General features: G+C 44.0%; 1 protein-coding gene across 1 annotated transcript; it reads left to right on the forward strand.

Moving 5' to 3' along the window:
- Positions 1-1,323: 1,323 nt before the first annotated feature.
- Positions 1,324-4,209, forward strand: CCN1 (cellular communication network factor 1). Its single transcript, XM_032778507.2, has 5 exons — positions 1,324-1,637; positions 1,935-2,148; positions 2,487-2,834; positions 2,987-3,189; positions 3,303-4,209. The coding sequence occupies exons 1-5, from the start codon at positions 1,575-1,577 to the stop codon at positions 3,600-3,602; spliced, it is 1,128 nt and encodes a 375-aa protein (XP_032634398.1). The 5' UTR covers positions 1,324-1,574; the 3' UTR covers positions 3,603-4,209.
- The last annotated feature ends 12,659 nt before the right edge of the window (positions 4,210-16,868 follow it).

Genomic DNA, 16,868 nt, shown 5'->3' on the forward strand with positions numbered 1-16,868 from the left:
TTGGTATGTAGAGAATATATTAAAAGCTTTAAAAACGTCTATGTATGAGTATTCCCATACAAAAGTAACATGGTTAGTCTTTGAATGTTCACCTCTCTAGGGTTAACCTATAATTTAGGCAGATGTTTATTTTAATTGCTTATCATAGTATGCTGGAGTGAAGGTCATAGAGAGGTCAATATTCCACAGAAATTTAAGGTTTGTTATTCTGCCCTCCTAAAGTATTTAGGCAGAATAAAATAGCAATGAGGCTAGTAAACTCAATATAATAATTTAAAAGGTTCCTTTTATTCAATTTCAAAATCCAGAGTTTAAAATAATTCTAAACCAAGGAGCAACTTTCTTGCAGCGACTTCACCTTTAAAGATTATAAATTAGAGAGAACACAGTGTAGCAGTTTCTTCATTTTTCCAAGGAATAGTATATATAAAAGAGTTGTCTGACTCACCCTTCCTAGGGCAAGACTTAGGATAAGAACATGTAGCAGAGTTATTTGTATTTCCAAATTCCGATCTTTAAAAAAAAATTACTCAACCTGGGGGTGAGAGCTGGGCAAGGTCAGCTGATTATATATGTACTGGACCTGTAAAAAAGTAGCCAACTTTTCCCTATGATTCTTCAAAGTCACTGCACTGAGAACCTCCACCTTCCATGATTATAACAAAAGTGGGAACCTTTCAAAGCAAAAAGCTAGGGAAGACCTTTTAATGGAACTTTGCCAGATACTAGGGAGCTATTTATTGTGTTCCTTTCCCATTCATAAATATTTAAAAGTAAGCCATCAGGGCATTGAAATACACACCCTCACTCACACACTTGATCAAGTTTTTTGGCTTTAATAGGAAGGTGCATAATTCCAGCAACATATTTGTGCTGCTTTTCCGGACATCTCCCTGCCCCCCAATATTTCAGAGTGACATTCAGTCATGCATAACTTACTTAATAAACATACAGGGAGGATCTACATACAGCGTTTCCCAGCCTGAAAACTGGGAACTTTTTTTTTTTTTTTTAAAAGATCCTCCTAAAATGCATTTCCCATATGATCATAAAAAGATCCTTAAAGGGAGGATTATTTAAATGATCATTTCAAGTGTGGGAATTGGGGGAAGGGGGGCGTAGAACTACTTTATTGAGACAGAAAAAAAAAAAAGGTGCAACTTAGACAGGGAGGAGCTTGGACGCAAACCGCGCCAAGAAACATTCCTGAGATGCTTTGGAATTCTGGATGCTTTAGCATTCTGGAACGCTCAACGTCACTGCAGCTGCAACACGCGGCGGCATCACACTGTATATAAGGAGTGGCTCCCTCGCTGCCTCCTCAGACTGCAAAGGGACCCCCGAGAGCGGAGGATCCAGGCAGCAGCCCTGATATCCCTCTTGCTCTTCTCAGAAAAGAAGAAAACGTAGCAGCACGCGCTTTCACAGCCCTGTAGGACTGAGACTCCTCTCTCTACAGGCACAAGAAGAGATCCACTCAGCCTGTAAACCGCAGGGAAAGTTTTAGACTCTCTCTCTACTCCAGTTTGTTATTTTCTTTTAGCTATAGTAGGAAAACAGTTCCTGCGCTAACAATGAGCTACCAAACCACCAGTTATTTCTTTCTGGCTGTTGCCTTCCTCCACTTATCCAGGCTGGTAAGTTTGCGTTTGCATGTAACTTTGTTTGGGATCGCAGGGTTTCGAGGTTTGGTTGTTTTTTGTTTATCTATTTGCCATTTTTGGTCACTTTCCTGCCGCGAAATATACCCCCAGAAAGTCGATCGCCTGCGTGTATGTGTTATGAAGGCATAAACTGGGAGCATCGCTAACTTTTAGGTGCGGACAAGCGCTGCTGTCCATACTGTGGGCTATCGTAAATCTCGGGTTTGTCTCTCTATGCATGGGCCATTTAGCACATACACTCATCGGCTTTTAATGTGCTTCGTTCTCTAGGCGCTTTCCGCCTGCCCGGCCGCCTGCCAGTGCCCTCTGGAGGTGCCCAAATGTGCCCCGGGAGTCGGTCTGGTTCTGGACGGCTGCGGCTGCTGTAAAGTCTGCGCTAAACAACTCAACGAGGACTGCAGTAAGACCCAGCCTTGTGATCACACCAAGGGGCTGGAATGCAATTTCGGCGCCAGTACCACGGCTCAGAAGGGGATCTGCAGAGGTAAGAGGCGTGTGGTTTGGCTCCTTTAAAAATAATAATAGTCCCCGTAGTGCCCAAGTTTAGTAATTTTGAGTCCATGTATGGTTATGCTTTGTTGTTGGTAGCTTGGCAGAAAGGCATATGACTTCAGCAGTCTGGAATGCAATTCAGTATGTCTGGGCTCCGCTAAAAGCGCATAAGGAAAAGTGATTCCTGACTAACTTATTGTTCTAACCTTGAGTCTCTAGGGGATTGTAGGGAACTTTACCATAACTCGAATTTAACAGCAGCAAATATGCATGCGTTTAAAACCGCGGGTCTCACCTCTAACTCCCTCCTTTCTCTTTTAATCTCTGCAGCGCAATCCGAGGGGAGACCCTGTGAATATAACTCAAAAATCTACCAGAATGGTGAAAGTTTCCAGCCCAATTGTAAACACCAGTGTACATGCATAGATGGAGCTGTGGGCTGCATCCCACTCTGCCCGCAAGAACTCTCTCTCCCTAACCTGGGCTGTGCCAACCCAAGGCTGGTTAAAGTTCCTGGCCAGTGCTGTGAAGAATGGGTCTGTGATGAGACCAAAGATGCTCCAGAGGAGTTGGAAGGTTTCTTCAATGAAGAATTTGGTCTGGATGCTTCTGAAGGTGAATTAACCAGGAACAACGAGCTGATTGCCATTGTGAAAGGAGGACTGAAAATGCTACCTGGTGAGTAAGGCTATTGTGCATATTAGTAACCTGTATTGGGAGGGGACACAAATACAGTGGGTATAGTGCTTTGCTGTACTCCTCATATATCTTTGTGCCTCTTCTCAATGAGAAACTTTATGCCAAGTTCTTCTTCTTCTCCTCCCTTCTAGTCTTTGGATCCCAGCCATACAGCCGATCTTTTGAGAGTCTCAAATGCATTGTGCAGACAACTTCATGGTCCCCGTGTTCAAAGACTTGCGGAACTGGCATCTCTACCAGAGTCACCAACGATAATCCTGACTGTAGACTAATCAAAGAGACCAGGATATGTGAAGTGCGGCCATGTGAACAGACCAGTTATGATTCCCTAAAGGTAAATATAGATCTCTGTGATAGCCCCCCCTTTCCCCCCCAGATGGGTCTAGGTCAAAGATGGATGTTACAAAGAAATCTTTTGCTAATAACATTGTTACCTCTTCCATACAGAAGGGAAAGAAATGCACCAAGACCAAGAAGTCACAAGCTCCAATGAAGTTTACTTATGCTGGCTGTTCCAGTGTGAAGAAATATCGCCCCAAATACTGCGGCTCCTGCGTGGATGGAAGATGCTGTACCCCCCACCAGACCAGGACCGTCAAAATCAGGTTCCGCTGTGATGATGGAGAAACTTTCACTAAGAATGTAATGATGATCCAGTCTTGCAAATGCAACTACAACTGTCCACATGCAAATGAAGCTTACCCCTATTACAGACTGTTCAATGACATTCACAAATTTAGGGACTAAATTGTGATGGGGGTGGGGAGTTATCAGAATTTTGAAGTAACAAGCAACGGAGAAAAGAACTCTGTGGAAATGGTGCCTTGCCCATTTGAGGACAACACTGAGATACTACTACAAGAGCACCCTGTGCAACTGGACACTAATGCAACAGAGATTTAAGCATACTTAAAGCTTCATAGTACTGGAGCAACTTTATTGCTTCTTTTTGGAGCACCTTACCTTAATCATGTGCTGTTTTCTGTTTGTAACTGATCAGATAAATGTTTGTTCTGGTTATGAAAACTTTAAACTTTTCTAAACCCTTCAGTTTTAACACTATGCTTTTTTTATTTTTTTCCAAACATGAGTTGGAAGATACATTCCTTCCTGAGGTGGGCACTTTAGAGTGCTCACTGGTGGCAGCTATTATGTACCAACTATAGTTTAACTGCAAACAGAAATCAGTTGTTTTAAAGCTGAGTATTTTATTTATCAAAATGTAGCTTTCTTTTTTTGACCCCCCCCCCCCCGTAATACTGGAATAAGTTGTAAATGATTTTAATTTTATATTCAATGAATTAAAAGAATTTATTTATGGATTTAATCATTTAATAAAGAAATATTTACCTAAGTGTACTCTCAGTAGAAAATTTTGACAGGTAATAGACAATTTGGCTAAACGTGGAAGCATTTGTTAGTAGAAGCTTGAACTTCTACAAACTCAGTTCCTCCAAAACCTAAATCAAGCTCTACCTTGGAACTAATGGTGATTGATAGACTTTAAAATTATTAGTTTAGGGGGAAAAAAATTAAAAATTGCTCTACCCAAAGTGCAGTCCCTTATTTGCTAAAACAGATGAAAACAATTTTAGTAGGTGTAAGATCAAATCTCTAAAATAGAGATTGCTTTATTAATTGAGAAAATATGCAAAATTATCCTGAAATTTGCAACAGAGTGTTTAATTAGAATCCAGACATGCACCACAGTGCTGAATGGTGGGTTTGAAGAGTTAGCCCAGGCTCACATTATTTTGTATAGCTGCTTCTTGAAAATTAATACATTTATGTGGAAAAAGAATGTTTCCTAGAGTCTGTAGGAGGTAGTTTGCTTTCACTAAATTCAAACTAAATGAGCTTGAAGCAATGACTTGTGTTAATCCTAATAACCCAGTGATTAAAAGTAAACATGCTGTTAACAGGCGAAGAATGTGAAGAATTTCAAGTACTTTTCCAATAGAGAGTTAAGGCCAGCCTCTCTCCTTTTCCCTTCCTCCTCCTTTTTAAATATAATTAAACTTTATACTTTGTAGATGTGAATTAAGTTTCATTATGAGCATGGTCAAAGGGTGGATGACTAGGATATATGAAGAAAAACGCTTTTTTACTAAGGCTATAAGAAACTGAGGAAGCTGGCATGAATGTTTGTACTAATGCTGGCTGGTACAAAGCTGCACTATAGATAGGACTGACAATAAAACTATGACGGTGTAGATTTCTCTGTTATTTCTACCCTCTTGTCATCAATACAGCCCTCTAGCAACATATTTCACTATACTCTTAAGAAAGTAAATTATTTTCAAGAAGCAGATGTGGGTGTTTGTATTTCCACACTCACAGAATATGGTCACTGTGAGTGCCACCAGAAGACACAGATCAGTAGTCTAGTGTTATAGTTTAGGTTAATTTCTATTAAGGTTAGACATAAATACTACCACCAAATAAATGGCCAAAGGTCTCAGAACTTCATTGTTTGGAAGCTAATACCTCACCTAAAAAATTATAACCTGGTATTTTCTGCTCAGTCAGGTTTTCCCCCTCAAGGCATTAAAAACTCTAGAGTGTTTTGGAATTTACCAGCTGGTGCCTAGTTTTACCTACCTAAACTTGTCTGTATAATATTTGTTGACAGAAAAAGTGTGAAATTCAGTGAGGCACTTTTGTCGGGCTTCCATTTAAATCTAGCAACAAAGAGTATATACATCAGGATGTAGACTGTACATAGCTCATGCCTGGGGTATTGCCAACAAACTAACTATTGCTGAGACTTCACCAATTGTATGGGCTGGTTTATTGGATAGAGGGAATGAAAATGGCATGTCTTCTACAGACATGTACACAGTAGCTGTATTTTCTTTCCTAGCCCCCCACCCCACTTTTAGTATGTGGCTGTACCTTTAGTTTATTGTATTTATTCAATATTAAAAGTTAACCAGAGTGAATTAGTACCCTTTTAAACAATACACATAATGGCACTTCCAACTCTAATAAAGCAGAGTAGTAGTCATGCCCCAGCAAGAATGACATGCTTTTGGCCTTTCATACTTTACAAGTTTTGGGCCTAATCCTGTGAGCCTTACTGAGAGCAGTCTACCTGAAGTCAAGGAGTAATGGTTGCAGAAGCAGAATGGGAAGCAAGATATACTAAATGGAATTATCCTGTTAAAAGGTGAAATTCTGGCCCCACTGAAGTCAATGGCAAATCTCCTAGGGTTAAAATTTCATACACAGTGTGTGTGTATAGAACAGGGATAAGTAATAACAGAATTAACTATATTCCACACAGGTGTGAAATGGAAATAGTACAGAAATAAAAATACTAAACCCCACCAAGTTTGATACTGTAAATTTTACCTCCCACTTATTTTTCATCTGCAACTTCTACAAAACTCTCCATCCCCTCAACTGCCCCAACAGAAAACCATGCACTTTGTATATAAAAATGGGAAACAGTATACTCATGGAGTTCCTTCAAGATGTAAATGGCAGGAGTTACAGCTAAATTCTGAATGCATTATTATAATTTTATTTATTGAGTAAAAGCAAAAGAAAGCACTGAAATCCCCCTTCAAGATAGATTATTCCTTTCCTGTTAGAGGGATACTAAAGCAGATCTATGGCCTGCTTTTTATAGGTACTGGGGACCTTGCACCATTCACACCAAAGGGAGCTGTGCATGCTCAACAATTGTGAAAAACAGGACATTAAATATTTCACACACACCCCAAATACAAAACCAAACCATCCTATACAAAGCAGAGCTTCCTATAACCATGGCCAGATTCCATGAACTCCAGTAAAGACTTTGATATGCCAATCTATTCACCTGGAAAGAACTCATTACTATAATGAGCACCAGCATGCAACCATAAGATTGAAGGAATCCAATATACTAGCTATTATTCTACCTGCTTGTAAGTATCCGGGCTGTATTTTAATTCCCCCACCCACCCTGAGCAACAAAATGAAGTTAAGTTCCCTTATTTGATGCCTGATTTGGGGAGGGGGCAGAGAGAGAACAAGTGCAAAAGGACTGTTGCCCCCTTACTAACACTCAGTGGGGGTGTTTTGGTTGGCTAGCTCTGAGTATCAAAAGGGGAAGGGTCAATGGGAAATCAGGATCTTGAGACTGACAGTCCCCAGGAACAATGGGGAGAGGCCAATGCTCCAGGTCAGCCAGACTGACAGGGCAGGCAAGCTAATTAGGGAATCAAGAGGCCAAAGTGGATCTCGTCCTCCCTGTGAGCTGGAATTGCCTGGGTCAGACAGAGTGGGGCCAAGCTAAGCTGCTGGAAGCAGAGCTGCAGCCCCAGAGCCAGAGCACAGCCCAGAGAGAGCAGAGCTGCAGCAACCAGAGCCAGAGGGGCCAGACAAGTATCCCAGGAAACAAATCAGAGCTGAGAGCAGAGTCACAGAAGCAGCCTGCAGAGCAGACCTGTCCTGGGAGCAGAGCTGTAGCAACCAGCGCCAGAGGGGCCAGAGAAGCAGCCCAGGAAGCTGGAGGCAGACAAGCAACAGCAGCCGTGCTGAGGCAGAGCGGAGCTGGGCCTGGAGCAGTCTGGAGCTGGGTGCGGTGAGCAGCTGGGGAGAGTGACGGGGGACCCTGGGCAGGGGGCCCAGCACAGGGAGACGCCTCAGCCAAGAGGCTCTGCAGGCCAGACTTGGAGGGGGATCATAACCCTGACAGGGCGGGGGCGACACTGGGAAGAAAGGTCCTGCTGCCTAGAGCCTCAGAGCGTGTGGCCACTGCCAGAGCAAGTGTCCAACCCGCAGTATCCCAGCAGCACAGCCAGGGCCTGAAGAAAAGGTCTGGGACCTACAGGAAGACTGTGAACTGCCCTGACATTCCAGAAATGCTGTGATGTTCCCGGCCACAGAGCAGGGTGACGTGTTTCCTTTAACCTTTCCCATTTTTCCTTATTCTTTTTTAAAATTAACAACTTTTATTTGCTTTAAATTATATGAAATGATCAGTGGGTCAGGGAGTTGCCCAGTGCAGAGGGAGTACCCCGGAGTGGGGACATCCTAGCCCCTGTCCTAGGTGACCACAGTAGGGTTGGGGGTCAAGCCCTCCAGGAATCCTGGGCCCAGCCTGTTGGGGTTACGAGGACTCTGCCAGACAGGAGAGTGGAAGGGAAGTCCTCAAGGGCAGGGAGACCTCTGGGTAAAGGAAGTGGGTGCGAGGACTCAGATCCTTTCGCTAGCCCACTTCACCAGGGTAGTGCAGAAGCCAGGGAAGTTCCCCACAATAGCGGGACCATTCCCCTGCTTACACAAGCAACACTAGCCAGGAAGTTGAATTCAAGAATTATATTCAACCATCTCTGTTGGAATGCCTCTAAAATTCTAGCTATGTAGATGTTCACTTCAATCACTAGACGCCTGCAAAAAACAGATCAATTCCCTGATCACCTTTATTTCCATGGAGCAGCTTCAGAAACAGGACCGTGGCAATGCAATCCCAGAGTGGTGGGTCAGTGGCCCTAACAACACTTGTTACTAAGGTTGCCTGGCACTCCCCATTGTAAGACCCTGTTTTCAGTTGCTTATAACTTTGCTAAACTTTAAATGTTGGGGCTGAAATTTTTCATACTGGATTTGTTTCAGGTTTTGGGGGTTTTTTTTAGGTGGGGGTTTTTTTTTTTGAGTGTGGGGGAATTTTAGCCAAAACACATAATCCACTTCTGAGAACAAGACTATGGAAAAATTCATTGTTTTGCCCATGTTAAAAAAAATAAATCTGATGGCCTTCTTTGATAATCTATAAGCAAACCTGTACCTTGGAGAAGGGACTTGACATTTGGGAGAGAGATGTGTCTTTTGCTGTTCTTGTGAAAATCTTCCCACATTAGGTGAAGTTATATGCATTTGAAAAACTGCACTATGCATATACCCCCAGAGACAAGATCTTAGCAGCCAAATTCCCCAAATATTTTGTTCACACAGGGCATGCTCCAGCCTGCGGCTGAGAAGGACTTTCTTTACCTGTAATTTCAGCTCTGGGCTGCTGCAGATTGTTCTGGGTCCAGACACTTGAACTAAGAGCAGGGAGCTTCTCTCTCCTGTGTTCTCAAGGATTTTCCTGCTGGGCCCAGGTAGAGTGGAGGAGGAAGCTGTTTCAGTCAAACGTAGAGGTGGGGAGAGCAGATTGGGCCAAAGAGAATGGAGACGATACAGAACCTGAGATTGGGAGTTGGGGTGGGCAGTGACTGGGACTGCCTGGGCCAGAAGACTAGGAGAGAGAGTGGGGGGACACAGTGGTATTGGGATGGGGAGCTGGAGAGGTGAAACTTGGACTTGGTGGGCAAGGAAACTGGAACGAAGATGAAAAGCCTGAGAAACAGAGACTCGGACAGCCTAGGTAAGGAAAATGGGACAGGGATGAGGAACCAGAAGTGGGGAAGAGACACAGTTGGGTTGGAGGGAAACATAGGAGTCTGTGGCCATTGAAACACACTCCTCTGACGAGCCTGAAATGGAACCTAAGATTTCTCAGGCCTACACCCACAAAGGCACTCAGGCATTCCAACCTAGAAAATCACAGGAACACTGCAATTCAGAAACTTGAGTTAGGCTCCCTATACAATTAATGGGGAGAGTTAGGTACCTAGGAATGCAATCTACAAAAGCCAGCATGCTAGGCAGAGAGCTGTCTAAACTAGCCAATAGGAGACCCTGATGACAAGGGTGTGTCTTAAGCCCCACCCCTTTCATGGAGATGAGCAATAAGTCCAGCTGCAGAAAAGCACCTAGCTGTGCTACCTATCCATGAACAGGAATCTGCTGCTTGGAGTCAGGCTTAGGCACTTAAGTATTTCTTGTAGTAATTAATTAGCTGCCTGCCTTGCATCACATAAAATATCTGGAGAAGCTGGCGCTGCTGCTGTACACTTCATAGCTGTTAGGGCACTTGCTTGGGATGTGGGAGACCAAGGTCCAATTACCCTTTTCTGCAGGAGGGGGAGAAAGGATTGCAACAGGGGGTCTCCACTTCTCAGGAGAGTGCTCTAACCACTGGGCAATCAGATATTCTGATGGGAGGGGCTCCCTCAGTCTCTCTTATTGAAGCTGTTCCATTGTGGATAAAGTCATTGGAGCAGGGGGACTGGACCCAAAGTCTCCCACCTCTCAGGGGGTGCCCTAACTACTAGACTGTAGAGTCATTCCTCTCTGACCCACTGACTGTTCCATTGTGGATAAAACACTTAGTCATTGGGCCAGAGAAAGAGAGCGCCTGAGAATTACTGCATGGTCCAGTGTATAGAGCACTCTCCTCTGAATGGTGGATCCCATTACAATCCTTTCTCTCCCTGGCGGCGAATTGTGTATTAACACAGAAGCTCAAAACTTGTCTCTGTAAATGAAAACTTGACAGAATTTAAATCTGTCATACGAGCTGGATATTGAGAGGGCCAGCTATGGCCTGAAGGTTGGGAGTTTGAGATCCCTGCATAGACAAAACAGGGCGTGGAACTCATGAATAGAGGAAGCAAGTGAAGCTATAGTGACAGGTTGGTACCTATATTAATTTCAAGAGGCACTGGTTCTGGGGTTAAGTCTCTAACTCAGGGGTCAGCAACCTTTCAGAAGTGGTGTGCCGAGTCTTCATTTATTCACTCTAATTTAAGGTTTCGCGTGCCAGTCACACCTTTTAATGTTTTTAAGGTCTCTTTCTATAAATCTATAACATATAACTAAACTATTGTTGTATGTAAAGTAAATAAGGCTTTAAAAATGTTTAAGAAACTTCATTTTAAATTAAAATGCAGAGCCCCCCGGACTGGTGGCTAGGACCCAGGCAGTGTGAGTGCCACTGAAAGTCAGCTTGTGTGCCGACTTCGGCATCCGTGCCATAGGTTGCCTACCCCTACTCTAACTGATAAATTATTGAAAGAATTAAACAGCCAGGTACATCTACAAAGACCACAAAAAAGCAAAAAAAAAAAAAAAAAAAAAAAAAAAAAAAAAAAAAAAAAAAAAAAAAAGGGATAGTCTGGGATATGATGATGAACTGAGATTACTATAACCGAAGAGACGAGCCTTTTATATGCACAATTTCTGTATACATATGTACGTAACTTCATCCACAACTGAAATGTGCAATGTTTTTATGTTTTTTAGGTGGAGATGAAGGACAGTTTCTCTAATTCATATTATAGGGGAATTTTTTACAGTAACCACATGTAATTACCCAGAATGGAATACAGCTAGGTGATAAAGGTTAACTTATCTTATTGTGAAGAGCACCATGGGATTTTTAACAATACGTGCACAGGTATTCTATTTTAAATCATCTCAAAACGCCAGCAGTTCCTTCTAGCACTATGTTGGGGACACTGGCTCAATACAAGATTAGAAGCAAACCATGAAACCTACTGAGTAAGAGAAACCACTTGCTCCAAAACCTGTGATTTACTTGGAGATCTCACGCTCCAAGTACTGACTAAGTCTGACCCAATTAGCTTATGAAAACTGACAATCACAGATTGAGATGGTCTGGCTGGAAAACCAAGACATTTGTTAGTAAGAATTTAAGGTAGAAGAAATAGTTTTTCTATAACTCTGCCCTTCGCTGCCCCCTTCTCCTCTCAGGTATACTGGAGCATCAAAGCCATCAGGGATGCATAGGTGTAGTTGGGAGCAGAAATTGGCGTGAAGCTTATTAATAAGATACAGATGAGAATTTAAACATAAAAGTGTCAGGAAAATCTCAGTTAAGTTTCTAACATTGTCCCACACAGCCATCTCCCCATCACATTCACCAGCTTTAATTCTGCCCCCCTTTTGTGCACATGCACATACGATATGGGCCACCTGGGGAGAGTGGATAAGTTCCTGGCCTGTAATAGGAGTCTACACTGGATGCTTTGTTCAGCGGTGTGTAGAGTATTTCATCAGGTAGCCCCACCAGCAGAGGATTCAGTAGCAATAGAGATGGTAAGGCATGGCTTCGGCGAGTAGAGGATGTGGGTATGTTCCCGAGTACATACCCTATATGACTCTACTCACTCAAGCTGCACCTTCCCTTCTACGTTGCTATTTTTAGTCATGTAGTGCCCTGCTGCCTCTCTGCTGCCAGAGCCTTTCCCCACCACAGGGAAAAGGAGCTGGCAGCTGGGACTCCATCAGCTCTCTTCAGCTGTAGCCTTTCACCACTGGAGGGAAAGACTCTGGCAGCCCCCATTGCTGGAGTCTTTCACCATTGCAGGTAAGGACTCCAGCAATGGGGAGGCAGCCGGTAAAGTCTCCACCGTCTTCTCACTGCTAGAGCTTTTCTGCATTGCGGGTAAGGACTTCGGCAGTGGGGAAAGACTCCTGCGAGGTAGTGGGGGAGAGAGAGAGCGAGCACAAAAGCTCCTCACAGTAGTGAAAGGCTCTAATAGCAGGAAGTTGCTGAAACCTTTCCCCGCTACCATCCCCCTGCTACAGCCTTTCGCTGACATGTGTAGCTATACACCAGAGTGTGGACACAGAATGCTTTTCACAGAGGTGTGTAGCTACATATACCCTATATGCCACCAAAAAGTGGTGTATTGTGCCAACACAGCCTGGATATGAGCACAGGGTCCATTTTAAATTGATGGGTGGAAAGACATTAGGCCTGATGCTCAGTCATTCTATTCTTGTGCATGAATCAGTGATAGAGGGAGGGTAGGGAGTGGAAAAGACGGTTACTCACCTTTGTAACTGTTGTTCTTCGAGATGTGTTGCTCATATTCATTCCAAGTAGGTGTGCGCGCGCCGCGTGCACNCATATAACAGCCTATTTGCCTTGTTGCCTTTGTACTCACACTTTGTAGGAGAATATTAGAAAGAAATAGGAGTTAGCAGGAAAGCTGTTTCCTCCATAGCTGGGAGAAACAAAAGACCCAGCACAAAGCCAAAAACCTCCAGAGGTTCCCCCCCTTACTTTTGAAAAATCCGGTTTCCTGATTGGTCCTCTGGTCAGGTGTTTGGTTCCCTTTGTAAACCCTTTACAGTAAAAGCAAATTAACCCTTACCTTACCTATCTACTTAGGACAGCCGTCAATGCTCCATAGTCTGCCCACTCCCACCTTTCCAGATAAGCTCCTTGCTGTTGATGCAGCAGCAGGGGCAGGGGCTGAGAACTGCCAAGTTTGCAGGGCCCATGGGGGCCAGATACAGAGTGGCAACTGCAGCCTGGGTGCTGACATGAAGCCCTGGCAGTGCTGATGATGGTGTTGCCAGGATGGGAGCAGCCCCAAGCTACTTAGAGCCTAAGCCTTGGTTGTGATCTTACCTACACCAAGGGTAAGAAGTTGCTGGGGAGGGGGCAGGAGTGCTTCCCAGGCATGGGGCCACTTCCTGCTGCTTGGAGCATGGGCTGGTAAGCAGCTGCTTACGTTGCACTTCCTGACCAGGGGTATTTTTAAAATCAGTTTTATTATAACTTAGTGTAAAATAACCAAATATGACATGCACAAGTCCCATTGCTGCTCAGTCCTTTTAGAACACAGACAATTCTGCTGCAGCAGCAAGAGTTATCCCCTTTGAGCCCCTCATCAGATGGGGTTGCCCACTTTGTAACTGCACAAAAACAAACACTCCTGCCCTGCCTCTTCTCTGAGGCCCCGCCCCCACTCACTCCAGCCCCTCTCCCTCCATCGCTCGTGTTCTCCCACCCTCACTCACTTTAACTGGGATGGGGTGGGGGGTGGGGTACAGGAGGGAGTGAGGGCTCCAGCTGGGGGTGCAGGCTCTGGGGTGGGGCCAGAAATGAGAGGTTCAGGATTCAGGAGGGGGATCCAGGCTGGGGCAGGGGTTTGGGGTGCAGGAGGGGGTGAGGGCTCTGGCTGGGGGTGCAAGCTCTAGGGTGGGGATGAGGATGAGGGGTTTGAGGTTCAAGAGGGACTCTGGGCTTGGGGGGAGTAAGATCACTGGAATCATTGGAGTCCAAACTCCTGTCCTCATTTTCATCTTTTATTTCATTAGTTTATCTTGTTGTCTGTGTCTTCCACTGTGGTGGTTTAGTGGATCCAAGGATAAGGAGTCACAAGAAAGTAAAAGACTGAACTTTAGCACCTTCTTTTCCATCTTCTACTTCGTAGACTGGGCTAGCCCCTTTCCTTTCAGTTTCCTACGTGAATCCTATCTTCCTAACAGAATCTTAATTTGCCTGTTCCTCCTCTCTCTGAAAGTTTCCCAACAAGAACTTGGTCACCTGTGAAGAGGGCAGCACCAGGCATTTTCTGATCATGATTCTTTCCATGAGCAGGAGATTTTTTGAGAACAGTTCTTAAACTTCTTTCATCTTCTGTTTCCATTTCTCAGTCAAATCTTTATGGTCCCCAGCTGCAGACTCAGCATTTATAGGTAAAGCAAACTGTGATATCAGTGGGCAGATATGATGCTGTAACTATCTGAATAAATTATTTTCAAACTCTGCCTCTCAGTCATGATGAATCCTCTTGGGGAAATAAAATTTTTAAAACAAAGTAATTGAAGATCATAGAATCACAGAAGATCAGGGTTGGAAGAGACCTCAGGAGGTCATCCAGTCCAACCCCCTGCTCAAAGCAGGACCAACCCCAACTAAATTATCCCAGCCAGGGCTTTCTCAAGCCTGGCCTTAAAAACCTCTAAGGATGGAGATTCCACCACGTCCCTAGGTAACCCATTCCAGTGCTTCACCACCCTCCTAATGAAATAGTTTTTCCTAATATCCAACCTAAGCCTCCCCCACTGCAACTTGAGACCATTGCTCCTTGTTCTGTCATCCCACCACTGAGAAACAGCCTAGCTCCATCCTCTTTGGAACCCCCCTTCAGGTAGTTGAAGGCTGCTATCAAATCCCCCCTCACTCTTCTCTTCTGCAGACTAAACAAGCCCAGTTCCCTCAGCCTTCTCCTCATAAGTCATGTGCCCCAGCCCCCTAATCATTTTTGTTGCCCTTCACTGGACTCTCTCCAATTTGTCCACATCCTTTCTTCTGTAGGGGGGGGCAAACTGGATGCAATACTCCAGATGTGGCCTCACCAGTGCCAAAGAGAGGGAATAATCACTTCCCTCAATCTGCTGGCAATGCTCCTACTAATGCAGCCCAATATGCTGTTAGCCTTCTTGGCAACAAGGGCACACTGCTGACTCATATCCAGCTTCTCATCCACTGTAATACCCAGGTCCTTTTCTGCAGAACTGCCGCTTAGCCAGTCAGTCCCCAGCCTGTAGCGGTGCATGGGATTCTTCTGTTGAACCTCATCAGATTTCTTTTGGGCCAATCCTCCAATTTGTCTAGGTCACTCTGGGCCCTTTCCCTACCCTCCAGCGTATCTACCTCTTCCCCCCCAGATTAGTGTCATCCGCGAACTTGCTGAAGGTGCAATCCATCCCATGAAGATGTTGAACAAAACCGGCCCCAGCAGTGATCCCTGGGGCACTCCGCTTGATACTGACTGCCAACTAGACATCGAGACATTGATCACTACCCACTGAACTTGATGATTTAGCCATCTTTCTATCTACCTTATAGTCCGCCTTATATTTCATGAACTGTCCCCAAGATCAAATTTATTATGTATCTGTCCCACCCAATTTATAAGCAGAACATGTTTTTAGGTAAGTAATCACAAGATAAACCCTAGGTTTTTCCATAGTTTGATTAAGGCAAAATATGACCCCAGACACATCCATAAATACTGCAGTTTTCATGTAAACACATCAGATTTGCATCTTCCAGATCTTTGTTATTTACTGATAATAAATGAGCTGCAGAAGAAAAGACATGTGCGTACATTACACAGCATGGTCTCCTCCAATTTTTTGAACAATATCCTCTTCTTTCCAGAAAGACTAAGAGAAGCTGGTTTTCCTGAGGTGAGCATCTTACAGGGATATAAGTGATCCATCAAGAAGCAGCATGGTCCAGTGAATAGGGCAATACACTGGGATTTGAGAAATCTGGGTTCTACTCTATGCCTTTCCCATCTATTGCTTGACTGTCTGTTCTGTTTAGACTGTAAGATATTGGGGGCAGGGTCACTATTTTGTGTTTATACAGTACCTAGCACAATGGGGCCTCAGTCTCAGTTGGGGCTTATTGGCACTACTGTAATATAAATAGTAACTCTTACCAAAGAAGTCTTGAACATGTTTCTTCAATGGGGCTTTTGATCTCATCAAATCACATAAGCTAAGTAAGGTTGTGGATGATCAGTACTTTGAGTGGAAATGTTCAATGACAAGCTAGAATGATGCAAGAAGCGATGCTGAGGATTCAGTAGGAGGCACTCTTCCCTCTAGTCTACCCTGGTGTAGTGCATTGTTACATCTTTAAAGGGTTCAACTGAATTGTTACATAAGATAAGAATGGACCTACTGGGTCAGACCAAAGGTCCATCTAGCCCAGTATCCTGTCTTCTGACAGTGGCCAGTGCCAGGTGCCCCAGAGAGAATGAACAGAACAGGTAATTATCAAGTGCTCCATCCCCTTCACCCGTTCCCAGCTTTTGTCAAACAGAGGCTAGAGACACCATTCCTGCCCATCCTGGCTAATAGCCATTGATAGACCTATCCTTCATGAATTTAAGAAATTGTTGTAAGTTGTAATGATGTAGTATATCAATATTAGACAGTCTCACTAGTATAAACTTGTCTGGTGTCTCCAGACACAGCACCGTTTCCAGCTGTTGCAGTAAAGTGCATTGTGGGTAATTATTTCCAACACAGTTTCCTGAAGCAAAGATTTATGGGAATAACAATTCTTAACTGGAGAAGTGCTGTACAAAATATTTTTTAAGTGTGAACCATGTACATTAGCCTTTTTGCTTGTATAAAACAGAATATATTTATAAGACAACATTGAATACGAATATTCAGTAACCAGAAAGATAATGGAGTAAATAATTAATCAATCAATTTGCAAACACCTAGAAGATAATAAGGTGATAAGTAACAGTCAGCGTGGATTTGTAAGAACAAATCATGTCAAACCAACCTAGTACCAGCGGTGCTGGAATAGTTTTTGGAGTGGGGGTGCTGAGCTGCACCCCTCTT

Source organism: Chelonoidis abingdonii, chromosome 7, assembly GCF_003597395.2.
Source record: "Chelonoidis abingdonii isolate Lonesome George chromosome 7, CheloAbing_2.0, whole genome shotgun sequence".
NCBI classification, from domain to species: Eukaryota; Metazoa; Chordata; order Testudines; family Testudinidae; genus Chelonoidis; species Chelonoidis abingdonii.

What these genes read in the sequence shown, in the direction of transcription:
- CCN1 (XM_032778507.2), top strand. Translation starts at nt 1,575, where the DNA reads ATGAGCTACCAAACCACCAGTTATTTCTTTCTGGCTGTTGCCTTCCTC. An exon ending in TCCTCCACTTATCCAGGCTG is followed by an intron (nt 1,638 to 1,934) that starts GTAAGTTTGCGT and finishes TTCGTTCTCTAG; the next exon opens with GCGCTTTCCGCCTGCCCGGC. An exon ending in CCAGTTATGATTCCCTAAAG is followed by an intron (nt 3,190 to 3,302) that starts GTAAATATAGAT and finishes TCTTCCATACAG; the next exon opens with AAGGGAAAGAAATGCACCAA.